A 24,935-nucleotide genomic window follows, 5' to 3' on the forward strand; every position below is an offset into this window, starting at 1 on the left:
GAGGCCTCATGGCGGCCTGCAGCTCCCTCACCAGGGGAGCGGAGGGGCAGGCGCTGAGCTCTGCTCTCTGGAGACAGCGACAGGACCCAAGGGAACGGCATGGAGCTGGGACAGGGGAGGGTCAGGCTGGGGATTAGGAAAAGGTTCTTTACTGAGAGGTGGTAGGGGACTGGAACAGGCTCCCCAGGGCAGTGGCCACAGCACCAAACCTGTTGGAGTTCAAGAAGCATTTGAACAATGCCCTCAGACATAGAGTCTGATTTTGCAGTGGTCCCATGTTGAGCCAAGAGTTGAACTCAATCATCCGTATGGGTCCCTTCCAACTCAAGACATTCTATGATTCTATGATTTTATCCTGCTCCCCTACCCCCGTTTGTTTTTTTTATTTTTATTTTCATGCAAAAAGGTAAACAAAATGAACAGACTAACATGCTGGTTTACATTATTTTCCATTGAAGTCTTCAAAGAAATGTCTATTATCTCAGTAAATACCTTCCTTTCAATAGTCAGGCCTTTCTAAGGATACAAACTTTCTCCCTTCTGAGAGTATTACGGAAAGCATATGAAAGGATAAGGATATAAGGAGATGTTCAAATTAGGTTAGCTCCGTACTATTTGCTTATGATCTCTGTTTGATTTTTTCATTTGTCATTCTCTAAATTTTTACTGGTATTTTCATATGTTTGGCTAATAAAACAAAACACACCAGAAAACTTTTGAGTCCTGTTTGATACACTGACCTGCAACTGCATGACCACATAGTTAAATCTGTCATTCCTTCCACATCCAATGAATCTACAGACATGATCTTTTCCTGAGGGAATAAACAGAAACAACTTCAGCAACAACAGTGACATTCTGTGTTTTTATTCCTTTAAATACCTAGCAAGCAACAAGAAAATCTCCATCAAAACCCTAGAACTTAGTCATATAGCTTCTAAATATTCTCACTTCACTTGACAGAAGAATGGTTGCTTGTTTATTGTCTCCTTAGGAAACTCCCTGCCACACAATTAAAAAAGGTTGTCTTTAAAAAAAAAAAAGGATTAATTGCAATAATTTTAAAACATTCTTTTAAAAGAAACCTCTACAATTCCAGCAAATATGTAAGTGCTAAGCTATAAGTAATACCAATTTAAGTGAGATGAGCAATATTATTTTATGAAGGATTTGCAGCAAAATTCTCAACACGAAATTTTGTATATTCATTGCTGCAGCTTCCAGTTAATGAAGTTTCATCTCAAATATTTATGACTCATTTTACAGTCACTGTGGGTATGCTGAAGGAACACGCTCAGAGAAACACATATTAGTCCACTTTTTTGTGGTCAGATTTTCATCTAAGAAATTCAGTAAGCAACCAAAACTTGGTTTGTTCAAGGAAAGCCCATTTTAACTGAATCAACAACTCCAGTTGTATGGTAAAATCTTTGGAAACTAACTTTCATTAAGAATTGATGAAATGGCAAAGGACAAAAATAGAAAATGTACACATTATTCAAATAACCTAATTCTCTTCCACTTCAGCATGGCTACACATACCTATTGCAACTTTGTAAATACCTTGAGGTCCTTTTCTCTCAGTGTGTAACACAACTGTAGAGCAGGGGGAGAAAAAGACAGTAGTAGCCTGCAGTAAGTGGCTGTGCCCTTGAAAAGGTTCCTAGGGAGAGCATGAGGACTAAAAGCCATTCCTCAAACTGCACTGTATCACTACAGCTAGCTCTGTGGCCCACACCAGAAGCAACCCATCACTGAATTATGCTGCAGAGCTGTAAATGAGTGAGATAAAAGTCGTCAAGGTTGTGTGAGACAGAAACCAACTGAGGGAGTCTCACTCTTGCTGAGTGAGATTTGACAAATCTGTCTTCTCTGATCTGACTGTGTGAACAGATGGCCAAACAACATGATTAAATAAAATAACCATCTGTTGCAGCAGATTTCTTTTAAAAGCAGTGTTTAAAGAGTTAAATGGTATTCTGATAATAAAAATTAGGAGACAGAATCACTGGCAGGAAAAAATAAATAAACAAATAAATCAAGGATGCGATCAATGACTGAACTATAATAAATGGCCATATCACTTAACATACTCCTCCCTCATAATTAACAGATAAGTCATACAGCTACTCACATATTTAAGCATAGATCAGGGTCTTAAAAGAGCTTCTTTGAAGTTTTTCTTTATTCACTGCACTGCATACCTATAAAGTTATGACTCATTTCACCCCTGCAATGAATGACCACACTTTTAATTTTCAAAATTTCTCAAAGCAAAAATAATAAAAAATAGTACATCCCTGCACTTCTGCCAAAAGTTATGCTCACTTCAGTTTCACAGTTTATGTGAAATAAGATTCTAATTCAGAAAGACACTAAAGTATGATTATAACCATGAGAATGTGCATAGTTCTAGGAAACACTGAAAGGTCTGTTTTGCTTTACCGGGACACATTACACCTGCTTATTTCCTCCCTAAAAGCCTTTTTCTTCACAAATTCCCCAGAAGTAATATATGATAATAAATATATATATTTAAATAAGTCAGCTCCACACATCAAGAGAATTCTGAACAATACTGTCAGTTCATGCCAGCAGTGAGGCAAACACCGTATCTTTCATTACGTAATATTCACAGATCAAACCTGCCCGATGTTTGCAAGAAAAGGATTTTTATGACAATTACTTTTGTTCCTCTGATTTATGTCCAAGAAAACTAGAACAGCTTGAAAGTAAGAGAACGTTAGCCCTTTGAGAACAGAATAAGAACTATATACATATACATACATAGTTACATAAATACACACCAAAAAAAGGTTAGAACAAGATAAAAATTGGTATCAGAAGACATACACTTTTAGAAGGTAGTTATAAAAATAACCTAAGAAAATTGTCTACATCTTCACTTCCTCTGAACCTGTGAGTCCCCAGAAAATATATATGTGTATATCAAAAGTAAGAAAAAAAAACCACTGTGCAATAAATAAAGCATTTAATAAAAAATATTCTTCAAGAAGCAAGGACAAAGTTTCTTTCTACTCCCCACTTTGTCTATTTTTCTTTCTTCTGCAAGAGATTCTTAGTTCTTACACTCTAAAAATGTGCAAAGGTAGATAAATTAATAGAAATGGCTTCTAGGAGCCAAGATTTTATGTGAACCATTTTTTTTCTACCATAATCCAACATCCTATTTGATTAAAATCCTTCAAACGTGGATAAAAATATCTGTGCAAACCATAGATCTCAATACACCCATGAAGTTTATGGGTGACATTTGTTACTGAAGCCACTTTCCTGATCATCCACAATGTTCCCTATCTAAAGCCACAGCAGTTACACTTGCACAGCAAGTGTGACTAACAGTCACTGCTAGCATTACTGTCATACAAGCACAGGCTTTTTCTTTTTTTTTTGTTTGTTTGTTGGTTTTTCTTCTCCTCCCCCTCCCCAAATATTTGTTTATTTATTTATTTTGTATTTTTAAAATGTGTAAGAGAATGATCAGAGAGAAGAATTAAGGAATACTCTAGATTGTTTTCTCATAAGGAAGGTTGTCAAAAGAGCACCTTCCAAAGAACTTGTAAAGAAATCAGGTTTTAAGTTACATGAAAACTTCCATTTACTACTTTCTCTGAAAAAAATTATATTGAGAAAATAAATAACAAAAAGTGACAGTTCTTTATTTGAATTTTACATTATTTGGATTATTTGCCTCATTATTCCGTTCTTTTCATCTAGACAGCATTTCCTAGGATTCAGCAGAACTAGAGACTTTTCCACAGGAAAACTTCAGAGTTATACTCCCAAAGGAAGTACAATACTAATATTATAGCTTCTGTAAAGCTTTGTAGGAATATTGATAAATGCTTGTCTAAGCCAAAAGGTAAAAAGATGGTAAGTTTTTAAGGAAAAATAACATTTGCAACCTTTGAACTCAAACTTCACTACACTTGAATTCAAAGTAGAATGTTATATGAAACATTTTAAATACAAATTGAACAACATGAATGCCATAACATGAATGCCACAAATAAGTAAATAGGACTTCAGGTACACAGTTGGATATGGGCTACGTTTTTACAAATACATTGGCATCGTAAAGTAAGCAAATTCCACAATTTTATTTCAGATATTATTTTTCTCCTGTTTCATCTATACCCTCTTAGAGACTTTTCTTTTTCTTTCTTTCTTTTTTTTTTTTAGTAATAGAATGAGACTCATGCATACAGAAAAAAAAAAAAAAAAAAAAAAAAGGTAGAAAAATTAATTCTGGGCATTTAAAAACCTAGGAGTTACAAGGTATTTGTTTCTTCAAAACTCACAATTCTTAAAATAATTTCTTTCAGCAACCGTGGCCAATGTTTTCTAAATTTAGGATTGGTGTCTCTGGACTGGAAAAGCTACAATTCAAAGAGAGATAATATGGACCCCCCTGAAGCTCCTTGCTCAACTATGTAATTAATATTAGATGCTATTGTGAAAGTCTTTAAAAACACATGAACATAGGAACAGTTTGTTAACACTATCACATGTGACATGCTTGCCCTCTTAAATATATAGAGGCTGTCAATTTCTGTTGCAATCTAACCTCTATAGCTGATTAGGCAGCACCATATGTCATGCAGATTTTGTTTTATTCGAACTTGGAAAAAAATCTGACTGCTGACAGGGACTGATATATCAGTCAAATCTTCCAGATTCAACATAAATTGTTTAAAGAAAAAAGTCACCTTTGAAACTTTATCTTGAATCTTATACTCGTGTATCTTATATATAATGCATACAGCAGTGAAGAGATGCCACTGCATATTTCTCTGTATTAATAGCTTCAGATATTGAAGTATTAAAAGGTGCATCAAAAGTGACTATTCAAAGCTATGATCCTGAATGGTCAAGGAACTGAACCCTGAAAGTATTTCAGGATTTTACATACTAATAATTATTTCTTCTATAAAGGATTTTTAAATTGTGGGGTTTATTTTTGTCTTATTATGCTTCCCATTTCAACCTTAAAGTAGCCTTTGTAAGTGTTGCCAAGAAAGAAGAAATATAAATATTCTTATCCTTGTTGGCATGTTAAGGACACTCAAATATTCAATGCTAGATAGCTTTGTTTTGTTTAGTTTTGTTTTCTCTTTTTAAGATGGTCTCCTTTCTTTGTATTACCAACAAATAAGAGAATAAAAAACATAGATTATGTAGATCCAGAATAAACTACAGTTGAGCACAGGTTTTGCAAGCAATTTCGTTTTTTGTTGTTCCTTTTATTTTTATGTCATACTGTTTCAAAGTAAAAGTTCATAGTAGCAAAACTTTCAGAAGCTGAATGAGCTTCTATTCCATTCTTAACAACCATTTATCAAAAATTTGGAAAATATGGGGAGTATTAACTTGAACTATGACTAAATAGAGATTATTGTGATTTTTTTTAAAGTATAAAATGACATGCTACCTCCTCCAAATCCAGGGTATAGTCCTACCTTGCAATTTCTTCAACACAGCTACTTCCATTTTCAGTACTTGCTTTGGCTGCTGAGCTGACTCGACCTTCAATGCAACATTTTCCCGAGTAAGCAAGTCCAGTGCATCGTAAATTTCTCCAAATCCTCCACCTCCTATTTTCCTTAACTACATTGAAAAAATAAACACAAACAACAACAGATTAAAAAATGGGGAGAAAAAAAGGAAACAAAACATCAATACTTCCTTGCTCTGTCTTTCAAACTGAAAACACTATTGTATTACTAACAGATTTTAAATGAATATAATTGTATCCTTGAGTAAGTAAAAGAACTATTGAAAAATCTAAAAAGGTATGGTTAACCACAGACAATTTGGAAGAGAATCATAGGAAAACAAGTTAATATACCTGATGTCCATCTGCACTAAAATTCCTTCATTTAATACACTATAAGAGTACAATTCCCAGCATGAAACTGACCAAAGTCAGCATGCTGAATATATACTTTCCTCAAATAGCCATATGCTACACAGAGACCTTCAAATACAAATGCACAGTGGCATTTAAAAATATGCCATCTTTTTTTTTCTTCAGAAATACAGAATACTAAAGGTATACAACTTCTTGTACTTAGTGCAAAAAGCCAGAAATTTCTATTCTGTGCAGTGACTCACACAAAAGCTAAATCATAAATGAAAAAAAAAGTGGCTAAGATTATCTTTGAATATGTATATTAAATGTTGCTCATCTACTTATGGTTCACTAACACTACTCTTATTAACAGACATTCCAAAGAAACAGGCACCACTGCAACATGCATCTGTTTTAGGAGGAGGTACAAAGAATGCTCCTGGCATATTAACTAGTTTATGCTATACTCAGAGGAAATATTAATAGTTGTGTTTTCACTCTGCTTTAAATATTCACAGGAGAAAATGACCTGTCTCTTTCACTATCAAAATGTCAATGTTATTTCATAATGTTTTCATATGGTGATCTCTCCTGTACCTACTATTGATAAAAGAGAAACAGAGACAAAATGAACATAACCCAAGGAATATACAATACTTCATTTTCTTTTTTATCTTTAATTATATTTTACCTTGAAATGACTGACATGATTTTCTAAATGTCACTTTAAAAAGACTACACCATATTAAATGTTGTCTAAACATTCCGAGGATCTAGAGATCAGCAATATGCTGACCTGTCTTCAGATTCTGAAAATGAATCTAATGTCTCCTAATCTAGACAATCAGCCACCTGACTGAGAAGCAAAACACATTTTTAAAAATAGCCTAGACCTCTAAGAAGAAGGAAACAGATCAAATAAGGTATATTCACTTTTTTCCTTACATTTTTAAATCCAAGTCATATCACATGAAATTTTTATTCTGTAAGATTGCAACAATACTCAGTATTTCATCATTCATTTTCTGATCCGAAGATCTTTTACCATTGCAAGCAAGTCTTATTCCAATATTCTTAAGATGAGGAAAATAGGCTTCAAGATAGTTTTTTTTCACTTCCTCTGGCCTTACGTTGCCAACTTTAAAAAGGTGCATTGGATAGACACCACACTAAGTTAAAACTTAACTAACCCACCTAAATATCAGCTCCTATTGCAACATCTGTTGATTGCAAATTCAGATGATCACTTCCTTCTAAAAAACACACTAGCGGCTGACAAATTCAATATCCCCTCAGACAGCCTGTATACGTTCTCTGAAGCAGGGTAATGAAAACACAACCACAGGCTTAAGGCTACTACTCCTTAACCAGCACATTTAAAAAAAACCTAACAAGTTCAGCTACAGGATATTACAAACCCTGAATAATAAGTTAGTATCTTTGGACATGATTTGTTTTAGGTAGTATTCAGGTAAGAATCTGGTGTTAACGCTAAAATGACAACAAACTATAAGAAATAGGGTATTTTCAAGTCCCATGAAATACTTGGTACAACATGGTTACATTCAAATGTATTTAACATATGCAGACCATTAGTCCTTACAGAAAGGGAACAAATATCATCTAAACATTGGAAAATCTAGCAGGTTTTGATGGTATTCAATATAGATGTATTCGTAGGCTTATATGTACAAGTTGTACAATCAAACATGTAGTTTTGTAACTGATTCAGCCACTTGACAGGCCATTTGGCCTGCACCTCTTGGTCTGGTAATGTTCTACCACTTGGTCTGGTAATACCGCTATCTTCCTGAGCCCTGAGCGAGTGTCTGTGTTCAAACAGCTAAACACAGATGTTGATCTGACTGTGATTTTCAGCATAAGCACTAGTATAAGCACAGTGGGGACAGTGAAAATGCATGGTGAGAAAGGGGAAGAGGAAAAGGAAAGACATGACAAAGCCATCCTTGCCACTCACTGGACAGACTTATAGCAATTTATCATATAACTTCAATTTACCAGCTTTGAGACATGGCCAGACTGAGCAATACTGCCTCTGAAAGTTCTTTTGTTTTGGGCTTGTGGACTAAAATAACAAATGAACAAGCCACCACATTGATAAACAGATCAATTTCTATCCTCAGATGAAATACACCAGAATCATTAACATACATCCAATAATGATGGCAGTCAATAATTCCAGGCACAAATGAACCTCTGATGGCAGAAAAAGAATTTTCCACCTTTGTCACTAGGTCACACATGACATTCAGCAATGACCTCACACTCTCCTTGGTCTTTTTGCTGCCAGTGTCCCAACAGAAACTTTTCATGTTACTTTTCATATCCCTCACCAGTTTCAACTGTATGCTGAGCTTTGGCTTTCCTAAATACTCATTCCGACACACAAAGGCATTGTCTCCATTTCCCTCTTGAACAGCTCATCCCCTTTTCCACCCTCTGGTCACTTCCATTTGGCTTTTGAGTTCAAACAACAGCTGCCTATTCACTCATATTGGTTTCTTCCCACATCTGCTCAATATATTCTACCTTGACAAGGATTTCTTTGTTTTGTTCTGTTTTCAATCTCAAAAAAATCTGCATGCATCAAAATTCTAAAATGATCAGGAGAGTGGAGAAGGAACTACGAGAACTCTGCTTGATTTCCCAGCAAAAATAGTTTAGAACAGATATTATGACTCTCTAGATGTAAATAAAGGATATGAACACCAAAATGGAACAGAGCTATTTACGGTAAAGCCAATATGGGCACACAATCAAATGGATATAAATCAGTCATGAATAAATCTTTGCTGCAATATAACAAACGAAATTCATTTCTACTTGGAAGAGCAGCAAGGTCCTGAAAGAGCATTCTATAAGAAGTAACAAGTCTCACGATCTGACTAGTTTCAAGAAGATGCCTGAGCGATTTCCGAAATGGACTGAGATAATCACTAGCTGATTGGATTCAGTATCCTAACAGGAATATTTTTAAAGGAGAAAAAGAATTGCAGGAAGGCATACTCACCACCTTCCATCTTTCTTTGACCAAGATTCCCACACTGAGGATGTCAGGCTGCTCCCCTCCTCCACTCATTGCAACCTCCTGATGCGCGGGAACTGCTATGCGAAGTCTGGGTCAGCAAAAACCATCCAGATCCCAGGAGTGGCTTCCATTTAACCACTGCCTGAAGAAACAGCACAGAACACAGGATATCAGTGATGAACAGAATGACATGAAATACAGAAATAGTTGTGCTTCTCACCTAGCATGTTAACTAGCTTTTTCATATCCTATAGAGACTTATGTCAGAATTATAGACAACATTCAGTACAGAAAAAAATCCAAGTATATTGTTCCTTAATTGTTTTAACCTGCTCACATTCAAACTACCAAGCCCACCCTCCAAATAATACCAGTGAACATAAACGTTTTCAAATTTATATTGTGAGTAAGAATATGCTGGCAGCTTCAAATTGTTGTAAACCATAATTACATTTTTCAATTTTAATAATAACTTTCTAACCATGAAATAATTAATACCTTACCAGATAATTGATTAAATAATAGTAATATACATGTATAATAACATGCTTGAAAAAATATTAACCTCAAAATTAAAGAAATAAATACTTATATCGAAATTCTAATTTATATTTAATTTATTGTAATGCCTACCAACTACTTCATGTTTTACAATGTAGTTCACATAGCTAGTATTATTTATGATTAAATATATCTAAAAGTGCAATTTCATTGGTATATGCCAGGGTACAAACAGCTAAAAGGTGAAAGAAGAAAAAAAAAGGAAAAAAAAAAAGAAAAAAAAAAAAACTTGTGTTGAGTAATTCACTTTAATTCTTCAATTTTGGTGATAATATCTAAGCAAATTTTATATAGCAATATAAATTTTTTTACTTTGGAGATTAGTCCACACATAATGACTCTCATCAGCACCCACTCCAACCAGTCAAAAAGCTTATTTCATTTGCTATGAGCTTTTCTAGAATTGTGCTTGTTAGATTGATATAATGATACAAGCTCTCTTATTCAATGTAAGACTCTTAAAAAGTGTATTTGCGTCAGTTATTTCAATCACTGCCAAAACAGTATTAACTAAAAGTGGAAAGCTCTCTTACCCCTGATTCAGCACACCAATGGTATACAACATCCATAAAACCATTCTGGTTTAAATTAACAGGATACATTTTTATACACTGAAGTGCCAAATTTACTACTGTGGTTAAATTATACTTAAAGCAAAAACAAAACCCTAAAATAAAATAAAATAAAATCACTGTTTAATAAACCTAGTTTTAAAGATAGAGATTTGATGTGACAGTGATTGTGTTTTGGTTGTGTTTTTTTTTTATATATTCATATTCTTCCATATTATTTTTTTCTATTTAATTTATGTCCTTCTTGCTTGAATTGTAAATTCTGACATTCGAACCAACTCCAACAAAGCAGAAACCTCTGGAGAAAAATTAATCTGAATTAGCTGAAGATTTGAATTTATACCTAATTAGTTAGAGTGGATTAAATACCTGTGAAAGCATGTTCATTATGAATACACAGCCTGAATTGGTTTAATTTAAACGAATGAAGTGAAACCAAATTAAGATTGTGTATTCTGAGTAAGAGTGTCCACCCTGGAATTGAATCATCTTGAACTAAACCAATTTCAATTGTACTGGTGCTGGTAAATTCTCCCCTGTAGGTAAGGTCAAAATTCTAAAGAAAGCCATGGTGATTTATGTTAACACTCTCAGCATTACAAACCACTGACCATAATTACTGACCTTAGTAATAGAGTTATCATAACACAGTCAAGAATTAAGCGGGCCAAAGAGAAATTGAAACAGTATTAACAAAGGGACAAAGGTCTATTAAACACTTCTAAAATTACACGTTTACAGCATGTTCAATGATTTTTCTATTTGCCCAAACCTTTGTTTATCCTTCTACCACTTCCAATTATGCGGTGGTCTTCACTAAGTACTACTTTTACTCTCTTATCTTTTTTTGACTCTTTTTTTCTTTCCTGGCATTTGTTTATAAAAAGTAATGGAGAAAGTATTCATTTCACTGCAGCAAAATCTAAAACTGGAAACAATGAATTTTGGTAAAGCTTTCAAACAAGTGAACTAACATCACCTGCAGAAAAAGGAAATGCTTTGCTAAAGCAAAGATATGACAACAATGGTTTTAGAGTTTTGTATCAGTATTGCTATCAGCCTTGATCTGGTATCTGATTAGATTTTTATTTTTATTTTTCTGGATACGTTTCAAATGACAATTTATAGTCACAGCTTTGACAAACATTTTTGAAAGCTATTGATTCATGGAGGCTTGAGCACACTAAGGGAGCATCAGTAACTAGCCGAGAATGCAATGCTACAATACATACACCCACAGAACCATGCCATATTTTAAGAAATACAGTAAAAATACTGTTGCTATGAATAACATCTGCATGGCCAGGATAACAAAATCTTCATTTATGCACAATTCCTCAATCCTATTCCAGTATATTAATTGTTTGTTAAATCTCTTGACATTCTATATCATTACAAAGTAAGAAAATCTATTCTACATCATCATACTCTGATATTCAAAACACCAAAATCCCGGGACGCATTAAACAACCACACACAGGAAGCCAAAGTTCTCTCCTGAGCCCCAAAGGCAAGGTGCTAAACACCTCCTGAAGCTTAAGAAGCTAGCCCTATTACAGTGCACATAGAATAGCAAGCACTGTTTTACTTAAGAAACACAAATTTTATGAACATGTTGAGGTTAATTTGGACAACCTGATTCTTCAAGACCCCAGATAAAGGAGCCTCAGTATTCAGGTATTCAGAATTCAAGGCCAGGGAGCCTGAAATTAGCCTGAACTTCAACCTGTTCAGGCCACCCTTCACCACCACCCCCCTCAGTGAATACGCAGATGTACTTGATGCATGAGGTTCCAAATGACGAGAAGTCCCCTGCCTTCCTTGATAAAATGTCTCAGCAAGTCCTTTCCTTCACAGCAAGCAGGACTTGTTTTGTTTCAAGGTTTAATCTGCCTAATTTTAGTTTCTTACTACAGGACTTTGTCACACTTTTAGAACTGAATTCCATTCCTGGTAATTTTACCTCATTTAAGCATCTAAACACAGGGATCAAATCATTTTTAACCTCCTCTAAATTAAGCCTTCCTTCCTATCCCACGAGTCTTTTATGTGGTCCTCCTTTGAAACGCCTCTCCTTGCTCCACATTCTTTTTGCAGGATGGGCAGCAACCATGAGTGAGACACCAACACTGAATTACACTTGATCGTACCAATGCTTAATATGGACAAAAGATGGATTTTCCATTTATTTCTGCTCACAGTCTTATTTCCCTAAGTTTAAAGCTGATTTATGCTTCTGCTAAATCACAACTGTATCAGATGCTTATACACCCTGCATGTTTACATCTCATGCACTGCTTAAAGCTTTTATTCACAGTCTGTTATAGATTGTTTTTCATTGTTCTAATGTGTACTCTAATGACCTTAACACAGTGAAACTGAAAAATTGTTAAGACTTATTAATGTACTGCAGTGGACAAATATCTTGATACTCCTTATCTAATGATAGAAAACATAATCTGGTATGTGCAATTTAGGTTACCTTCTTCAAATTCATATGGAATAAAATGACATTTTTGGAGTGGACTACCTTTAAAGGTCCCGTCCAACTCTAGCTGTTCTCTGATTCTACAATAAAGGACTTTTTGGACAGACATATATACACATTTTACAGAGGGGGTGCTCAGAACAAAACCAAAACTGAAACTTCTCTGAATTCTGGAGGATTTAAATTCAGATTGTTTGGACCCATTCACAACTCCACAGATGAATAAAAAGTTCATAAAAACTCAGATAGTCCCATTTCTATTACAGAAATACAGCCAGCTATTGCTTTCAGCATAGTAACTGAAGAGTTTGCAATGCTGGTAAAGAACTTAAGGTTCCAGCATGCTCTGTATCCCACTGAAGCACGTGAATAGTTAATGCCATACAGTTTAGGTGCAAGCTTTCCCTTACACATTCAAGGGATGAGTCCCTCAGCAGTGCAGTTCTACAGGTGGCAGTAAGGTCATTTTCTGCACATGGAATTTTTCTTTATTACTCTTCTAAACAAGTAAAGAACATTTTAATTGCAACATATTTCACAAAATTATACATTCATCAGTTTTCCTATCAGACCAGTTTATATCAAGAGAGGAAATAGAGAGGATAACAGAATTACCATAGACAATTAGCCCTTTGACAAAAGACAATTAGCCCTTTGGCAAATTTATTTCCAGGTGACAGTTCATGGAATAACTAGGACAACAAAATGAGTACAGAATTTTTCCATAACATAAGCCTTCCTTTGCCAGGGAACCGATCACAGTATAATACAGTTAAAGGACAATTGGTCCTTATATCCAAAACATAATATTGTACACAAAGCATTAATTATTCAAAACTCTTGTACTCACTTAAACTGCATTTAACTACGTATCACTTCCCCAAAAGACTTCTGTAATTTAGCCCAAACAAGTATATGAAAAGATCATATGCTATCAGATAACAATGCAAAACTTACAGATAATAGAAGTCACATTTCTAAGGGCTGAGTGTAGTTCAGCACACAAAGACAATCATGTAATGTGATTTGGGTGCATGTACACATGTAACTGTGTATGTAAGAATTTCTTTAGAGATCACCCTAAACTGAAGCCAATCTCTGCTTACCAGTCCTTATAAATGTTTAAATCTAGACCCAAGGTTGAGAAAATAGCACAGACAATTTTGGTTGAAGGCCGGTACTGTAAATTTCAGGACAAAACAAGGACAGAATATTACTTCTGTTCCACAAAAGGAAAAATATAAGTCCTGTGGCCTCCCATGTGGAATAATATCAATGCTTTGCTATTAGGAACTCTCTGTGTTATTATTTCTATCTGGCTGCCTTCATTCATTTAAATAACTGGAATCCTCCAAAGTCACTTTCCACTTCTGTGTTTTCTACTTCTGAGCAGAAGAAGAATTTAAAGGAGGAAAGGAAAGTCAGTATAAACAGAAAACCAAGGCAGGACATTTTCAAAGGTCTTAACTCCATTTAATTTATGGTAAAGTCTACTTCCATAGACACCCTAAAACTCATTTTCAAATTGCAAATTCTAAGGCCAAAAATGCCTTAAGTGCATCTGTTTGAACACCCAAACTAGAAAGCTATCTTACACTTAGAATCAGAATACTTTCTGCATGCATTCATTGGAAGTGAGGTTCTTGAACATCACTGAAAATCATTATCCAGCATGTCAATGAGAAAGCTAAATTTAAGACCTTGACCTAAATTTCCAACTGTACTGGTTGTGAAAAAAAAAAACAAAAAAACAACAAAAAAAAACTATACATAACCAATGCCATTTTATGTTTTCCTATCTCAAGCTCTTGGGTGCCAAAATTCTCATCACCACTTGCAGATTCCAGGTGTGAAAAGCTCCCAACTGTCTTGTGATCTACTGCCAAAGAGTCTAGATTCCCTTCTGGCAACTTCTGCACATTCAGCTATGTTGTTATTACAAAAGTGGCAATATTTTCCTCAGTTTGAAGACAAAGTTAAATATATAACACTTAGTTTCAAGATAACAGCCTTATTTCAAAAACACATATTTCAAGCTACCACACTATTTCCAGTTTGCAACAGAATCCAGCACAAGAACACTACAAAAAAGTAAAGGCAAAGTTTATGGAAGGACTATGTGATCTTTTATTAAACAGGCAGCAAAAACATACAAGTTTTAGGCACACAAACCCCTTTTCAAGCCCAAATAGGTGCAGCAAATTCAAAATTAAGTTTAACATGAAAACAATTGCACTGAAATAAACTTTATTATGTTGCTTGATTAGAGCAACTGAGAAGAAAGGTACTTGAGACCTTCCAATAATAAAAAGGAAGCATTGAGGTAAGCATGTGACAAGGAAAGACTATAAGGTTATGGCTCCTGGGAGAAATGCAGGATGTAATTTAGTACCTACAGAAAATCGGAAATTTTTGGCCAGGGAGAACTAGAATATATCATAAAACAAAAACTCTATTCAAACCATGGTGGTTTTGCCATGGTATTTTTCAGTTGAGTGAGTTAATTTCCTTATTTGATTTGTCACACAATTGCACAAAGACTTATGTCAGAACAAGGGAAAAAGTGGAAGTTAGCTGTGGGGGAGAGGGAAGGGCTGGACTGTTATGTGGTACTTTCAACTCAAACCAGTTGTTGAACTACAGACTCAGGTGCAGAGCCTTTAAAACTGAAGAAACGGAAACATAAACCTTTAGAGAAGTTAATTTCATTACAATTATATTATTCTCAATTTCCTCACAACTCAAGAGTGAGTTCCAAAAAAAAAAAAAAAAGATATGTGAAACCTCATTAATTACCCCAAAATCCATTAAAAAATAAGTGTCATTTGTTAAAAAATACATATTTCTGTATCTTTGATCCACTATAACTGTGACAGTTTCAACAAACCTGAGTGGAACTAGAGTAGTATTTTTTGCATGACAAGAACTTATTTTACCTGTCATAAAAGCCTTCACAGAAACTATTTCTCTGATCGCTTACATGATGTAAAACAAATTTTAAACACACAAATAGAAAGGTAGTTCTGCAATTACCTAAATTATACAGCATTACAATAATTGTTTTTAAAATCCTTGTAAAATTGAAGAAGAGTGAAGTGATATTACACGTGGTTTTCAACACTGATACAAAGCTTGAAATCAAACAATGATTTGAAATAGTTACATGGTATTATAATATCAGCCTACTTATAGTTTGGATTTATCTCAAAATAACAATTCTTACAGCATTTTGAAATGTTGGAATAGTCAGTTACAGAGAAAAAAAAAGCTGCTGCTAAAGACTGGGCAAGAAAGGGAATAGATATAATTAATAGCTATCAATTTCTGAATACTTAATCCAATCAAGTAAAGTTCATGGTAAACTCTAAATATAAATGCGAATAACTTTTTTGAAAATACAAAAATCTGCAGAGGCATGTTGGTGAGATGATCAGCAGTGTGACGTGAACAGCAAACTGCCGTCCCCACTGATGGTGTTCAAGTGACTCACAAGCTCTGCCCAGCTGGCAGACCACCAGCCTATGTTCATTGAGCTGTGCCCAGTGCACAGCTTCCTGTAATAGCCTCGTGTGCAAGAAGGATCTAAATAATGTCTGTTTGGCTTCCTAAAAAGCACTTGACAAAACCTTTTTAAAGAAACTAAACAGACATGGCAAGAAAGGACAAGTCCTCACACACACAAAACAATTGGTTAAGAGGCATTAAATGGTAGGTGAGGTTCTGTGTAGATAAATCTAAACTCATGTACACCAGAAAAATAATCCTAACTTCTCTTCCTTGCAATCAAAAGTAAGGTCTTAGTTATTATGATATACAGTTACAAGAGATTGCAACTTAATGATAAATAGCAGTCAAAAACAATGAAATGTTAGCAATTCAGACAAAACAGACAACAGCATGAAGATTATTATTGTGTTTTATATACCCATAGTTCACCGATACTTTGAGTACAGTATGCAGTTCAAATTCTTCCTATCTAAAAATTTAAAATAAGTAACTTCAGAAAGTGGAACAAGATAATCAGAGATACAGGATAATTTCCACCTGAAGTAATGAATGACATTTTTTTTCAAATGAGATTATAAGAAATAGAGGGGTACACAACAGAGGTCTACAGAATCATAAGGGGCATGGAGACATTGGCTAGGAACCATCTACCCATTATCTTATTCAATAAAGGAAATTAAAAAAATAAAATAAAACAGAAGACGTAAGCAGAAGCCAGGCTCAGAACAAACACATGAACAGAGCTCTTCATGAAGTAGTAGCTAATGTGGCAACTTCTTGCCAACAGACGCTGTGAACGATAAAGGTTTACAATGGTTCAAAGGGACACTGGACAACTACATGGAAAAGAAAACTGTCACAGGTTACTGAAAATATTTATTAACCATATCCAGCTCAGAAGTCCCTGAATAGAAAATTGAGCTTATAATGCGCTCTCTTATGCGCTCTCTGTTCTCATATTTTTCTCTTAGGCATCCACTTAAGACCACTGCTGAATACAGACCACTAGTCTGCCCCAGACTGGCCATCTATATGTCTGGGAAGATGGAGAGAGGAAAGAGAAATTCTGCTTCTTATAACACCATTAATTCATATGATCTGAATTGGCAAGTTGTGATTTGAATTAGATTCTTGTCCATAATCTTTTGTCAATTGCTTAAAAGAAGCCCTGACTTGATTAACTACCCATTGTGGGAACAATGACAGAAATTTCAACTCAGGTAAACTTTTTTTTTTTTGGCACTTCTGTAAGGCAGTTATTTTGGACCAAAAAAAAAAAAAAAAAAAAAAAAAAAAGTATATAAACTCTTGTATGCAAGAAACATTCAGGATCTTCAAGTACAATTTGATCCATCATTTCACCTTCTATTTTCCAAGTTCTGTCTCTCCCTTTTTGGGCTGGGTTTAGTTTATAATAGTCTCAACATATCTATTTATAGTACTCTTCCCATCAACTGACACATTTCCCATTCCCTCCATTACCAGGCTTCTCATTCAAATTCAGATTTTCACATGCACATTAAAAACTAATACTAATCACTAATATTATAAGCATAAATTCCACCTCTAATCAAGGTGCATCAAGCCATGCTGCAGACAGCAATGAAATTATGTTGATTTAATAACTTTCACCTATACTACAGTCCTGTAACTTTCAACAATTTTCCATATTTGCTCATGTTTTTTTTTTTAATTATAATTGAAGTGGAATATTCCCTTTTAAATTTGGTACCCCTACACAGAGCAAGTTTGTGATTCTGTCAAACACTACAATTAGAAATGCTCTCTCCAGATGAAGTATCAAAATCTACTAAGATATATATATTTAGAAAATACAGAATATTAACTCTTAAAAATGAGTTTCTATGTATCTTTTAGTAAACATTAGCTTATATTTTAAAAAAAAAGAGAGATTAAAGAAAGCATGGTTTGTAGCAGTCAAGGAGCAGTGTGGGGTTTGAAGCAATTTCAAATATACCAGTAATCAAACCATTCACAGGGTATTAAATGCATCTCACTTTTGGTTACATTCATTCATTCATCTCCTTATGTGATGTGGTTATGACCATATTTATATTCTTAAATAAGTATCAAATATTCTCTTATAATACTGCTTTTGCTAAAATCCTTTGTAGTAAGGTTTTAAATTATACCTACTGCTATAAAGTTAAGCTATTCACAGAATATGCTATTACAGTGAAAGACTCAAATGTTAAACTGTACAGTGCTATCAAAACCACTTAACATCATGTAATCTTACTCAAATGATATCACAGCTGACTACAGCTACTTGAATTACAACAGCTCTTTAGATTAATAAAAAAACAAGATTGCTTTAGGAAGTACTATTTTTTCCCATGTACGTAGTTGAAAATTACACCACATGACAGAGAGGTTCTGATTGCAAATTTTAGCAGCAGACAAGTAATTTGCTAAAACATTCCTAAAACTGGAGATTTGCTTCACAAAACATAGAGATACTACTACAGGTCCATAGAATTACACTCCTCTACTAGTCTAACCTCACTATTCTGCTTCTTATCTTCCCCACTTCCCTTTGAGTAGAATTGCTTTCCAGGTGGCAGTGCTAGTTTAAAAATCTACATGTACATGTAAAGCATAGCTGATGTTAGATTAGTTGGACATTACCACTGTTAACAATTTATTTTTTCCTCTCTATTCTAGCTAAAAGCCTTGCTTTACACAGTGCAATCATTTCCTCTCCACTCTAATAAGAAAAAAAACTCCTAAACAGGGAGAGATTATGCCAAAATATTAATTTGATTACTTAGAACCATCTTAACAACAACAAAAACTTGTGGAATCTGCAGTTCAATATAATTTTAAACCAAAAGCATGGAAAAACATATAGGCATCGTCATCTTTTAAACCATAATCACACCACAACCAGCTTTTAATGTTTACTTTTGTAATGCCTTGCCGACTTTTCACACAGCCAATGGTTCTCCTCAATAGGACTAAACACTCCTCAGGAAGTAGAGAAAATTACACATGCACGAACTGAGCCAGTAGAGTTTTAAAGTATGGTGTGATTCAACAGTGATGATCATGGACTGCTTCACAAATGTGAGGATCATGGACGGCTTCCACACAGCAGTCTGCTGAAAACAGCAAATGTGTCTTAGACATGAGTTCATTCATTACTTACAATTTTCCCATTATTTTATCCCACAGATGCCAAAGAATTAAGGCCAAGTGAATCTATGCCAACCCTAAGACAACAATCATCTTTGCTTTCCATGTTATCGTGTAACTCTGTTACACACAAAGTTCAGTATGATAAAAGCAGACCGTAGCTCATTGATCAAAGATACTGAATAGACAAGGGATGTTTTTTCCTTCCAGTATATGGCTTCCGATACAACTAGGAAATGCCTCTAATCATTACATTCAAATAATTCTATAAGTCAGATGCACAGAACAAACACATTAAGACACAGCTCCTAACATAAATTTATTTTTCTCTTAATGCAGCTGGTGCAGGCACCCTGGGTCAGATTTTTAGCAATAAAAATTCATGGAATGAATCCGAACTCACTGAAGGCCAGGTACAGCAATGCTATGTTTTGAGTTCAAATAAAAACTTATTCCATGATCAGTTGTTACCTCAGGTAGCACCTACATAAATGACTGCCATAAAACAACTGGGAAGATATATAATGCCCTTACAATATGAAACTGATGAAAAGGAGAACAAGAATTCCTGTAATTCTGTTGTCATCTTATACAATTCACTTTTCTCATAGTTTTACAGTTGGATATTCCTTAACATAATGTCAAATGGAAACTCTGAATTTTAGCTACATTTTAATCTTAACTTTGCAACCTTTTTCATAGATAACATAGTAGAGAGGCAAATTCTGAATAAATGCACTCAGGCTTTTTTTTATTATTATTATTATTATTCAGTTCTTACCATTGGCTTAAGCTCTTTTTCCCATAATTACACTCAGGACATATACACCTACTTTTGGTTGGGCACCACCTGCCTACAAATCAGAATGACAGAAAGATTTGTACATCCTTTTCTACAGAAGTAGTCAGATGTTTTGCTGACATAGAATTTCTTCCCCTAAGAGGGCTAGGCTTTTACTGCATTATTAAATATTAAAAACCCTACAAGACTAACATTCAGGGGGGTAGGTGGGAAACAGGGCAGAAGTACATTTCTTTAATCCATTTGTCAGTCATTATCAGCTGTCAGGTCTGACCGGAGGACAACTTGCCCTGGGAAAGTTGGTTGAGCTGAGACAGCTAGTGATGGGAAAAACAAGACGAGATTCAAGTCTCAGATGCATTCTCGGAAGTTTTATTTTAGTGTTGAGGGATGCAGTACTGAAATGTAAAAAGCATTTTTTCTTTCCTTCAGTTCAGTTACTTCGCTTAGTCACACTGCACAGAATTGTGGTCACCCCAAGAAAGTGAGGCTCTTGCCTAAGAACCATGGCATCCTCATAAAGACATCCAAACCTCTGGCCAGGAAAGACCTGAGGAAAATAAATCAGATGGGAAGAGGGGAGAAGGAAGATGCCAGATGTTCAAAATATCTAGTTTAGTCTTGCTTCTCTCCCAGTTCATGTAACTACTTTCTCATAACTGCTGGTAAATAAGCCCAGCAAGCTTAGTAGTTTCTGCTCTGCATCAATTCTCTGATATATATCTGCATTAATATAAAAATTAATGCAGGGAATTAGAAATGTAGTATTCTTTACAATACTGTTACGCTAACATACTCTGTAATGTAGAATAGTGAATATATATGAATTACATCCATCCATGTACATCATTTTATATTATATATATTACATGTGTCTTATGTGTACTACATCACATGCAACTAACTTATATGGAAATGCAGTGCTTCATAACTGTATCAATGAGCATTCATGTTTTTAACCATACCTGCCTACCTAAAATGGTAGCAAATTTGGCAATGTAACTATACATAGATGCAAATGAATGTGCCCTAATGGTTACTAAATGGATAACTGTTGGGGAGGGAAGTGAGTATCTGTAAATTACTAAAATGGGGGTGGGAAGTATTTCATGTACTTAGCATTTATTGAAAATGGTGCCATCACTAATCATGTTTAAAGTGCATCAAGAAAGAAAAGAGTGATGTGGGGAAGAAGACAGAACATTGCGGGAAATGGACAAGCCAAACATCTGTAATAACCTGAAAGCTGTTTATAGACATTAGTGTTATTTTCCAGGCTCATCTTTGGAGTCTGTTTTGTAGGATGCTGTTGAGTACCAGGGCCAAGAGGTCACAAGACAGCTGTTCTGTGACAAGTGCTAAATTCCAGGCAGATTAATGTTTTTGCCCTTTATACACCATCTGAAAGTTCATTCTGACGTGCTGTGACTGCTCAAGTTTCACATTACAGTGGCACTAACAGAATCGCATTGGAAAGGTTTGTATCTCTTGCTCAAGGTTTGTAGTAGATATGTTTGGTGTAATTTGGAGCACAAGGTTTAATTTTTTTCGGAGCTTCTGCTGCTGAACACGATGCAAGCAGGGCAGTGAGAAAGCTGGACATGCTCACTCTGGGAAAATGTCTTCAGCAGGAGGGTTTGCTTGCAGAAGGAAGAGGGAACGGAAAGAGGAAGGGGAATGAGAGCCTCTACCCGGTGCCGGGCAGGGGCTGGTGGCAGTGGCTCAGCACCTTGGCCAGCTCCACACAGCACGGCAGGCAGCAGCCCAGCCCCGGCCCCACATCCTTGGCCTGCAAAGGTGACAAGGCTGTGGCTCCTATACTGCTCTAAGACATCTAAGCAGCACACAGCAGCCTGGTTTTAAGAAAATAAAATGGCAGAAAAAAAATCACACATTAAACAATAGGTCTCAGAACTAATGCATCTCTAATTTGTCCCACTGCAATCAGTTCTTTATTCACAGGTGTTTTAATTAACAGCGTAAGAAAAATAGTTTAGAAGGAGTATAGTTGATCCTTAGATTGCGAAGTGGTACAGAACAAACTACATCAGTTTTTCAGTCCTGCAATCAAATGACGCAGGGTCTGCCCCAGTAAGAGAGGGCATCATATTCTGTGCTCCCTGCTGTACATGGAAACACCATCTAACATGATATATAGATCATCAGTCACTATTAATAAAACACATCTACTGCAGTGTTAAGGCTATGACAACTGTGGATGAGTAGGCAAATAAATATTAAGGGAGATCATAAAATCTCTCTGCTAGTGTTAGGATTGCTGCTGGAGTATTATTTCCAGTGCTGGTGTTCACATTTCAAGAAAATATGCAGAAAAAAATATATTAAAATATTGGAGAATATGTGTTGAGTGTCAAAAACATGAAGCACAATTCCTTTAGGTTATTAAATATAAATTTCTTTAGCCTAAGTAATTACAAGAAATCTGTATTCTAATATACAAAATCATAACAGTCAACAGTTGAACATTTAGGTCGCTTACAAAAATTAAAAAAAATCCAAGGTCTTTAACTTTAGTCAATAAGGATGTTGTACTACTAGAACGCTTCATGATGATTTCAAATAATTTCTGAAATTCTTAAAATTAATTCTGAAAAGATGAAAAGAAGTAACTGAATGAATTTCTAAATCATATGCTCCTATTCAACCACTGATAACAAACATGAGTTAGAGAAGTCCCAGAGAAGTTGGTGCTGTGAACAAAGTTGGCCTCAATAACTACAACAGTTCACTTGGTCTTAAAGCAGCCAGACTGAGATATGCAGTAAGTCTTTAATCTTTGAAAACTAAATACAGAAATATATTTCATTACGGATATGTATTATCTTATGTACATTTAGCATACTAAAACTCCGCCATAAGTCCAGAAACTTGTCAAAAAAAAAAAAAAAGGTATCACAGAATATTGCTTAAAAATAAGCTTATATATTATATGCATGTGGATCAAGAGACTCAGAAGTTGTATCAATTTTTTACACATCAGAAAACCTACAGTACAAACTCAGATTATAGCTTAGCTAGCTGACAAACAAATGCAAAACTAGCCCCACGAACACAACTGCAATTTCCCAAAAAACATTATAGCTTTTCACTTCATCCCCAGTTAAACAATGAAAAGCATTACATAACGGTATTGCATGTCTTCAGAAATACTGTCTGTATGTAAAAAAGATATTCAATACCTAGTCTCTAAGAATTAAAGCTTGGACTTTAAAAATAATTCCAGTTGTATTGCTGACATATTTTCTGCTATATTTGTATATTTTGAATGTCTAAACACTTACTCTATACAACTAAAAATCTCTACAATTAGAAGTTTTATTTCAGAATGATTGAGTGCGGGTTTAATTTTGTAGATATGAAAACAGTAACACCTGACAACATAACAGCAAAAGTAGCTTCCTCTGACCCCAGGTCTTACCTCTTTCAGAGCAAGGAACATGAGAGCATATTACAATTTGTCAGCATCGAATATGAGCAGTATCTACCACAGGGCTACTTGTGTGGCAGGCCCTGGTCCTGATGCAGACCGTAAATCAATTCTGTCCAAACCTTCACTTTAGGAAAAACAAATGTTTCAGGAAGCTGTTACAACATGCCGATGCAGTTCCTCACAAGAGAATTGGTGTATTACCTACCAGCTCAACCAGCCAGCCAACGTACAGCTGCTCCCTGATGGAACTGTCCTGCAGAGGGAGGTCAAGAAAAAATTGACTCAAAGGTGAGTCCAGCGGTTGGAGCACAGTGTGCTTACAGAAGCACAGCCAAATGGCCAAGGCATCCCAGGCTCAAAACTAATGAAATACATAAGAACAATATGAACAACAAGGGCAAGTGTCCAGACAGAACATGGCATCCAGCCCAAACTTCCTTCTCCTAATCAACAGGGAAGAGAGTGGAGCATGACTTGAATGCTGTCTCTTAGGTAAAACATTCCTCCTTCTCTTGCCTTCTTCCTGGGTTACGAAAGGCAGAAAGATGCACCAACCAAGTACCCAAGCTACTGTAACAGAGAGGATCTGCTTATGGCTACTTCTCTCAGCTAGACATTCAGAGTGAGGTTGCATGTAACAGCATGACCCAGTAAGAATTATATCAGCAAAATAGCAATATAAACAACCCCCTTCTTGAAATCATTCACTGTCAAGTCTCTAAGTTAAATCAACACAGCTGATTTCAATGGGCACTAGAAAAGGCACAGCAGAGGACATCATCTTCCACTTTTAAACAGCAGCCAGCTGTTAGACTGGTTCAGCAATAACGTGCAATTTCATCCGCAGTAGCTAACACACAAAAACTATGTTTATGTGTATATACAGTTATAAATAAATTACAAACACCAGCCGATGATGGAGCTTCGTTCCTGTATACATCTGCTTTAATGCGGGAGGCTTAAACTTGCTCCTCAATTTCAGCATCAATTTCTAAGATCTTGCCTAGCCTAGTCAAGACAAAATATGACTAGGTTAGTTAGCACATACCTCCCACAAGACCAATAAATACTTTCTTCACACTGATCTGCCTTGGGATTCTTTCTTTACTTTTCTCCATCCAGATGGACTGTTCAACAGCGTTCCCAATGGAAATACTGTCTTACTCAACATTGTAGAAGTATCACTTCACCCAAATCGTCATGATCATCACAACAATCCTTACAGCAGATCAAATTTATACAGAAAAAGAATTCTGATCCAATATCTATTCTACTCCTTCAGCTCCCGGAGTACCACACATCGGTTTGTCCTAGGCCGACTCTTTGGGAATTATACCTTGATTTTCTAGACCACTGGAAACAGAAAGTCAAAGTGTCACATACGAATGCTGAGCATTCAATGAAACTCAGTAAGTAGCACAGGCATTCCTCTTTTAATACAGCTTTAATCACTTGATAACACACATTCTGGATCTAT

General features: G+C 35.3%; 1 protein-coding gene across 5 annotated transcripts in view; it reads right to left on the bottom strand.

Annotated features, from left to right (window-relative positions):
• TTBK2 (tau tubulin kinase 2) overlaps nt 1-24,935 on the bottom strand; it is an 84,286-nt gene that overhangs the window by 54,807 nt on the left and 4,544 nt on the right. For 4 of the 5 annotated variants that reach the window (XM_027458593.3, XM_072038795.1, XM_038180175.2 and 1 more), the window contains exons 2-4: nt 8,904-9,063; nt 5,481-5,628; nt 741-814 (exon numbers count right to left, since the gene is read on the bottom strand). In XM_027458593.3, the coding sequence (XP_027314394.2) occupies nt 741-814; nt 5,481-5,628; nt 8,904-8,972 (291 nt within the window). In that variant the 5' untranslated portion in view covers nt 8,973-9,063. Of the gene's footprint in view, nt 1-740; nt 815-2,134; nt 2,231-5,480; nt 5,629-8,903; nt 9,064-24,935 lie in introns of those variants that run through there. The other variant, XM_038180176.2, reaches the window with a different exon arrangement.

Source organism: Anas platyrhynchos, chromosome 5 (assembly GCF_047663525.1).
Source record: "Anas platyrhynchos isolate ZD024472 breed Pekin duck chromosome 5, IASCAAS_PekinDuck_T2T, whole genome shotgun sequence".
NCBI lineage: Eukaryota > Metazoa > Chordata > Aves > Anseriformes > Anatidae > Anas > Anas platyrhynchos.